This window comes from Oryzias melastigma, linkage group LG17, assembly GCF_002922805.2.
Source record: "Oryzias melastigma strain HK-1 linkage group LG17, ASM292280v2, whole genome shotgun sequence".
Classification (NCBI taxonomy): Eukaryota; Metazoa; Chordata; class Actinopteri; order Beloniformes; family Adrianichthyidae; genus Oryzias; species Oryzias melastigma.
In genome coordinates this window covers 22,149,496-22,157,892 of record NC_050528.1, presented here as the reverse complement: position 1 = coordinate 22,157,892, position 8,397 = coordinate 22,149,496, and the positions used below count along the sequence as shown (strand labels likewise).

At 39.7% G+C, this 8,397-nt stretch overlaps 1 protein-coding gene across 3 annotated transcripts in view; it reads right to left on the bottom strand.

Annotated features, from left to right (window-relative positions):
* Positions 1-3,519: 3,519 nt before the first annotated feature.
* lrrc24 (leucine rich repeat containing 24) overlaps positions 3,520-8,397 on the bottom strand; it is a 48,776-nt gene continuing 43,898 nt past the window's right edge. For all 3 annotated transcript variants that reach the window (XM_024274379.2, XM_024274377.2, XM_024274380.1), the window contains one exon: positions 3,520-6,816. In XM_024274379.2, coding sequence (XP_024130147.1) covers positions 5,567-6,816 — 1,250 coding nt within the window. In that variant the 3' untranslated portion in view covers positions 3,520-5,566. The remainder of the gene's footprint in view (positions 6,817-8,397) is intronic.

Here is an 8,397-nt window from a genome sequence, read left to right as displayed (position 1 = left end):
TTTTTTGGCTTTACATTAGACCGAAAAAAGGTGTCTAGCAGAGCCCCTCTCCAAAAACCCTCTGCACACAAAATATCAGCTCTGCTGCTTAGTTGGGGGGTTCAATTTAAGCCCCAACGTCCAGATTACGGCAATTCTAATAGTCATTTTGCCATCATGTTGTGTCTGTCAGATTGCATGCCTGTGGAAGTAATCTCTGAAAATTATTTAAAAATGTCTGGAAATGGTGGATGTGGTGTGGAGCATGCAGCAGTAACAGAAGTTTGAAATAAAATGAGATTTTTTTTTAAGCAGGTCTGTTTTTGTGTGTTTGTTTTCTTTCTTTTTTTTCCTGCAAGCTTATGTAGCAGTCCCCCATGTGGTCCTACATTTCTGCTCACCTGCTGCGAGCAGGACAGGGAGAAGAAAAAAAGAAAAGAACCAATGGTGATGGCAGCAGTGGCCTGCTTACCAATATATCAAATCCATTGTGCCCATGACAACCATTGTAAGCTGGGCTTTGTTGGACGTGTAATAACACAGTCTGAGAATTATATTATAGCAGACACAAAAGAAATCCATTTGCTTCATGGGACAACTGGAAAGAAAAGAGTATTTCGCATTCATTGTGTCCGATAAACTGTGTAATCCAGAGTCAGTGTGATAGACGTTTTCAGTAGGTTTTGTGCATGTTAAATGCTTTTATGCTCTATTTGTTACTGTTGATATAATATTTTTTTACAGTATCTCAGATATCAGAAAAGCAATAGAAAAAATTAAACTGTGATGTGACGTAATTTTTAACATGGCCCTATTTTAAGTTATTTTTTAAGTCATATCTGTTTTTGTTTTCTTCTATTTTTAACCCAAGAGCACATATTTAATATCTTCCACTAATAGAAAGTCGAAAAAAAGGTTTTTGCATACCAAAATATTAAATATAACGTATGTCCTCAAATATGAAAGGGGTTCATATAAATATACATCTTGTGTGTCAGAACATTTCCGTCTTAAAAGGCTCAGCCAAACAACATGTATGAATCAGTGAAAACTGCTTCAGTTTGAGAATCCCTGATGGGATTTGCCATGTATGTTTATATATATATATATATATATATACATACAGTATATATGCGGTGCACGACGCAACAGGTGCATACATAGATTTTCATATATACAGTATATATATATCTTCTTACATATATACACATATATATATATATATATATATATATATATATATACATATACATACATAGACACACATTAATAGAAATAAGACTTGGGTTGTGCCCAAATTCCTTCACTATTAACTATTTAGTACACTTTATAGGACATTCACCACTTTCTAGAGCTGTTCAAACTAACAATTTTAAAATACAATAAGTCTGTGCAAAAATCTAGTATGCATCGATGGTCTCTAGATTTATGAATACAGACCATAACGCAATGCATTTAAAAGAGTTTAATGTGATAAAAATGTATTTCTTTTTTTTTTTTTTATAAAACATCTATATTTTCATTATCAGAGCACAGTGGATTCATAAAAATCCTTTGTAAAATGTTCATATTTATTAGTTATGTATTTAAAGAAATACGTGTTGTCATATTTGACGAAAATATATACATATATGTGAGAAGTGAGCATGGAGTCTGCATTGCCTTTAACCCTCATGCTCTGTTATGCGGTCTAGATGACGTAAGCCTTATTGATTGATGCCTGATCCCTCCCATGATAATTTGGACAAAGGTGGACAGGATTTTATGTCTGCAGCAGACACCAGTGAAGATAAAAAATCCTTGAAAAAAAAAAGTTACGCCTGCAGTCCTGAGGGGTCCAGATGACCCCACTTTTAATGTAAACATGGCTAGGATTGCACCAGGGTTACAATCCACAACACTTCATAGTTGTGCACTATATCATAAAGTAGTGTAGTTAAAGACTAAGGAAGGGATTTGAAAACATCCTTACTGTTTAAATTTTAAAAAGGTGACTAAACAGTACAAATAAAGGAATGTAGGCACTGTCATAACTCCAACATTTTCTTCATGCCAAAAAAAAAAAATCATCAATCATTTTTCCCGTAAATTGAACAGGGCAATCAAGGCTGTTTGTGGATAGCATTTGTAATGTTTTATGTCATTCTTTGATTTAAAATGCCCTGGGGGCTCGCCAGGTCCTGTACTTTTGGAGGCCTCATCATAGTGTCAAGTATGATGATTCACCATCTCTGAACAATAGTAACGACAGGAGGCAAACTCTTGCTTTCATAATGTGGATAACACTAAAAAGAAATGCTAAACATGTCACTAGTAAAATTCAGCACAATGACGATTTTAATGTTTTACATAAAATGTTGAATATCAGTGTGTGAGCCTGAATTTGAATTATCTTTGCACTTTTTTCAAATTACATTTTATTGTGAGGTTTTATTTATTAAAGGTTTAGAAAAATAGTTTCTTGTTGAATACATTTTGACAATCAACCCAGAACATTCATTTCAACCATTGTTCAGTGGTCACACTGACCCTTTTTCTCGCTTGGAATGTGGTCTAACAAAAAAGATGTTACTTGAAGAATTTTATGGCACGAGATCACTTTCTGCAAAGAAGTAATAACAAAAAAGATTTGTGAATAAATCTTGGAGCAGTAGTGTAAACACACATTTTCCTACATGTTTTATGTCTTTGGGTCAGCTTGACTACGAACAAGGGCTAATTATGTTTTCTGTGCTCCTGCGCTGGCTAAAAGGTTCATGGTCATTGTAGCTAATTTCTTAAAGCCTTATTGTAGTCATCAATTCATTATTCTTTCAGATTTTCATTTTAGCTTTTTATCTAAGCAGTGTTTTGCAACTTAAAAAAGACTCAACTTGCCGAGGTAACATAATTCTTTAGCTAGCAGCTAAACTGCTAGCTAGTAGTTAGTAATAAATGTGTTCATTCGTATGAGGAAATTCTAGACAATTTTTATATATTTGTTGTCTGAAAATCTAGGTCATCCAGAAATTGAGCTCAAGGTCCTATTTTTATATTTAAATAATTTGAAAAGATCCCAATCGGACATTCTCAAATTTTTCACACACTTCAGCAAACATGCTAGTGTCTTCTGGAAAATGAAATATACTTTAACAGCACCTAATGGAAACCTGGCAAAGGAGCTTTTGGAAAAAACCTACAAAGTTTGAGTCACATTCAATATTGCTGGCGGTCACAGTGTGAAGAACAGATTACTTGGCTTAGCAAAGGGTATTTTCAATAGTACTTGTCCATTTTAGTCCAGGAGTGCCACTGAAAGCACTCCTGATGCCATAGCCTGCAAGGCAACACTGAAGAAAAAAAAAATCTATGTGCTGCGAGTCTCACATAATGACCTGCACTGTTACTAAAAACCTCAGTGTGCGTAAACAGGTTTTCACTCTGAACTGCAGCGTGTCACGGCCAACCAGACGAGAAATGACAGAGAATAGGTTACAAAAGTTGTATCTGAACACCAAACGTACCAATGCTATGCTGATCTTAATAAAAATGAAGAGAGGATCTGTTTTGGAGTCCTTTATTGTATAGAAATTAAGGAATAAAGGTTTTCATGGCTGTTACAGTCAGAACAATCCCAACCAGATGATTCTTTGTGATCAGAAAAGAGGAGTCTGTGAGCTGTGATTTACATAGAACCTAAAAACAATACTCAAAAATATATATAAAAAAATATTTAAGTGTACTTTAATTTATATGGTCTGCAGGTACCCTCCCCCGCATTTGCCACTCTCTTTTAACCCGCCCTCACTGCCTGAACAGATGTTACAAACCCCTCACTCTCCCTTTCTGCCAGTGACGCCGTGGTTAGATATGCATTTGAGAAATACAAAAAAATGGAAGCTTTTCTGGTGGTTTTATCTCCATGTTATGTTTTTGTCACCTGGGAGTGACGAACAGGTCTATTTAATTTTTAGAAGAATCTACAAAAGTACATTTTTGGATTTCCTTGGTAACCAAGGCTTTTTGTAAATCATATTTTTAAAAGCGTTATATTGTATGTCATAGTCTTTTATTTAAAACAGTTCAAGTATTAAATGTTCCCAATGTTAATGCAAAAAATGCGGGAGCAACAGCTTGCCACACTAACAAAACTGTAAATCTAGAACTTTAAATTCCAATATTTTTTCCCAACTAGCTTATCAATGATGCTCAAGAAGTTAGCATCGACAGATTGAAACCTCTAGAAGGAGTTTGAATAAGTAAAAGGTGATTTTTTTTCTTTTAAATTCAAGATAGATGCCTCTTTCCAAGGTCAACAGTTAACAAACCTTGGTTGTGGTTATAGACTTAATTTGATGGCATATATGTAAAATTTGGGGAAAATTGCACAAAGGAAAGACAGTTATTTTTTCCCATAATGTGGAAAAAAAATCAGAAAATCAGCTAATTTTACAATTTACCACAAAGTGGCTTCAAAGCCGTAGGTCCTGTCGCCATCCCATAATAATTGTTGAACTTCCTTAGGATAACCCCAACATGTACATTTTGTTTTTTGAGAGCTTCACCCACTATGATGTCATCATCTTTTTTTTGTTCGTTATTTTCTTGGGGGGTTCCACTATGCCCAAAATTCATTTTTGGGAGGTTTTGAGTATGTGGCGGGGTGACACTTTTGCTCCAAGTATGTGAGAAAAATGCAAAAACAGTATGGTCCAAACCATCTGCAAGCCATGAAAAATCCTCAAAACAGAAAAACCAAAAAGGACATTGAGGTGTTTACTTCAAACACCTTGTTCTTGCTTCTGTTGTTAATTCTTTAAAAAGTCAGTTTAGTTCTTTCTTGGCGTGAAGACACAAATAAATATGCAAATGGAGTGTTTTATTCACTTGCTCAGTGTGTTTGTGGTGTCACTGTGTTTTGCAGCTCTATGCTTCCATCTATTACAAAAAAACAGGTAAAAAAAATAAAAACAGGTCATGTTAAAAACTACAACGGCATATTGAACATACATAAAAAAAATAATTGTCATACTGAACTTTTTTAATCACCTCCCTATTAACCACCACCACTGCCAAGTCAGGCATATGGAAAGGATGATGCAATTTCAGTTGTAGAAATGATGTAGGTATAACTCTAATCTTCATGAAGGTCCATAAAACAGCTACACTTCACAGTGAAAAGTGGTTTAATTGTATTTACACAAAACAAAACACCTTAAACTAAAAAAGATTTGTACAAAATAGTCAACCATCAATATCCATTGCTTCTTGCGCAGTTTTAAACCTTTGTAGCTGAGATATAGTTCAAATGGTGTAATACTTATATTTAAAGGGTTTATATGGGGCCAAAAAGTATGGATCACAAGTAATTATCCCTGTAATTGCCACTTTTCAGTCCATTGAGCCTTCGTAATGACAAAAAGTCAATCAGTTGGGGATCTCTGGCGAGCTGTGTGTGACCATGGCTCCCATTCTCCATCCAACAATCGCTCACTGTCTCCTGTTTTAATGGCTTGATAATGATCTAATGCTTTAAATCACTTCACCAAAATGATTTATTCAAAGTCCACAAACATTTTTTAGCATGTAGGAATGTTTTACAGGTATCTTAACAGTGGATCTCATAGGCAACCTGTGATCCAAAGAGGAGACTCTGGTTGAGAAAGAGCTCCTCTGGATCCGTCGTTAAGGGCCCTTCACCTCCGTCCGCTGGGTTTCTGCGAAGCCCTGGTCCTCCTGATCTGGTTAGTGTCTGCACCATTTCATGGTCCAGAAGGGCTTCCTTCATGCCCTTCTGCTGAATGAATCCACTCATCATGGAACATCTGGATGCGTTGGAACCCACGACCGGCTTGGCCCGGTTGAGAACGTACATCTCGTGACCGTGGTCATCCCGATACTCCTCGAGCTGCGCAAAGGTAGTAGGTCCATCAGAGTAGTCATTCACGTAGAGGATGCTCTCCTCTTTATTTGCGCAGTACGAGCCGCTCTCCTCTTTGCGATACTGCTGGTGCCGAGTGTAGATCATTATGAGGAGAAGGACGGCGGTAAGCGCCAGCAAGGAGATGCCGATGGCGATGGCTGTCTGTGTGGCTGGGCCAAGAGCGGTGAAGTCCATGCTGTCCTGCTCATATAAAGGTTCCTGGCTAATGTCAAGAACGTCCGGTTGATAAAAGGAGCTAGATGAAGAGGAAACGTAGGAGTGAGTGTTCAAACGAGGCCAGAACTGGGATGTGTAGGAGGAGGAGGAAGACATGTTGACCGCCAGGTGAAAAGTAACCTTTGCCACACCTCCTGGGTTCCATGCCTCACATTCATAGCGGCCAGCGTGTGCCACTGTCACATTACTGAGGAACAGCATGCCACTGCCCATGTCTGGATCAAAGCTGTCCTTTTCAGCTCCTTCCTCAGTTCCACGCACAAGCCCATTGATTCCTCCAAGACCTCCCACCTTGATTCCTCCACTGCTGGGCAGAGCTGTCACCACTCCACCTGCTCCGGATCTAAAAAGCTCCCCACTGGGTCCGAGCTCTTGGAACAGTCCCCGAGGTGATAGCTGGGCCTTACCGTGAGAAGATTTCTTCCAAGTCACCAGAGGCTGAGGGTATCCCGATGCCTGGCAGGAGACTCTGAGGCTTTCTCCGAGTCGCACAGTCAGGTGGCTGGGCTCCAGCTGCACCACAGGGGGGATACAGACCAGACTGTTGGGAGCCACCTCCGCCAGGCTGAGGTGGGAGAGACGGGGTGGCTCTGAGCACATCAACCGTCGCTGCTCGGCAGAACTCAACAAACGCTGTCCGTCTTCACTGATCCAGGTCCTGAGCCAGCCGAGAGCGCAATCACAACGCCATGGGTTCTCTAACAGAGAAACAGGAGCAGAAAAGGATGTTTGCAATATTGTGTTCTTCAAATAATAAATCAGAATGGTTCTTGGAAACTTTCAACCACCGCCCATGTAAAGGTCATGAACAGAGGAGGAAAAACTTTGCACGACTTCTGTTGAAACTAAGGCACAATACCAAGAAATACTTGACAACACATAGCCCGTCTACTCGTTTTCCTTAGTCACATGCATCCAGGCAAGTGCTGCAAGTTTTTGGGTTGTCTGGACCCGTAGAGTTAACAGTGAAGTCTCATTACTTGTCAAGTATCTCAGTGTGTGTATTTTGTTCACCACACTTGACTCATACCCTAGGAGAGCGGTTTAACCCCCCAATCAAACCGTTTAATGCTAAATTTCAAGCATTGAAGTAGTGGGTCCCATTTTTAGAGGCCAATGAGCCGGTGCGCCTAGTGCGGCCACATCTGAAAGGGAGGACAGGTGCATCTTGCAGTTCCCTATAGGCCCCTTGCGGCCACCTTAAGGGACATCTTGAAAATGGATCATAAATCTGTCATGCGTGTGGTAAGTGTATCGTGAAGTATTTGCTCAATAATGTAATAATGTAATGTAAGTTGGACATACTTATGAGGTACAGGAGATGCTGTTGTACGGTGGCCTGATGCTGCACTCTAGCCATTACTGTGGTGAGGTGCGTGCACTTTCTCCCTACTGCAGATGCCCAATGCATTGCACGGGTTTGCAGTTGATCCGCAAGTGCCTGTAAGAAGCCCCCTAGGATGTCCACACAAATGTTTGTCTAATTTCCTAAATACTGACACGTCAGGTCTTCACATTCTCAAGTTGTTTTGTGGCTAGGGACCAGTCTGTGTCACTTTTTGACGTTTCATAATTTTTTGATGTGCTGGGTATTCCAATTAAATCAGGGGTCCAGTCATTTTGTCGGACGTGGTAGCGGACGCAAACCAAATACAGACCGAACCTTGAGAGGGGGCAGGTACCAGTACCCTAACCCCTAGGTTGGTCCGCACTCGGTATCACTTCTGGAACCAGTGTCGCGTCCAGAACCAGTTCCGATCCACGTCCGGTGGCAAGTTAAGGTTAGGGTACCGGTGTGGTCCAGGTCCTGGTACCAGACCAGGAGGTTGGGGAGCCTTGATTTATTGGACCAGCCAGCACGTCAAAAATCAACCAGTTGGAGACACTCAAAACGTCAATTTTTGACGCAGAGGGATCCATAACCAGAAAATGTGGAATGAGAATGTTTTGGTCTGACTGTGGTTGAAAAGCACAGAAGGGGCAAGCAAAGAGTCAGCACTTATCATTTGAACAGCACTAACGGGCTCCATGAACAACGCATAGCCTTCCGGGAGTTTGAAACAATGAATACAACTGGTATGACATGCCTTTATTTACCCTTATGTGTTGTATAATTGTTCACTACAAACTGTCACCATGTGAACTGAAAAGTCGTTCATGTCCATAGAAAAAAAACACAAATGAATGTTTTCACTGAACAGGCTCACCGAGCAGTCTAACAACCTTGATATTTCATGGACCTCCTGCTTGCCCGGTACAGATTTGCCCTTTTTTTTTTT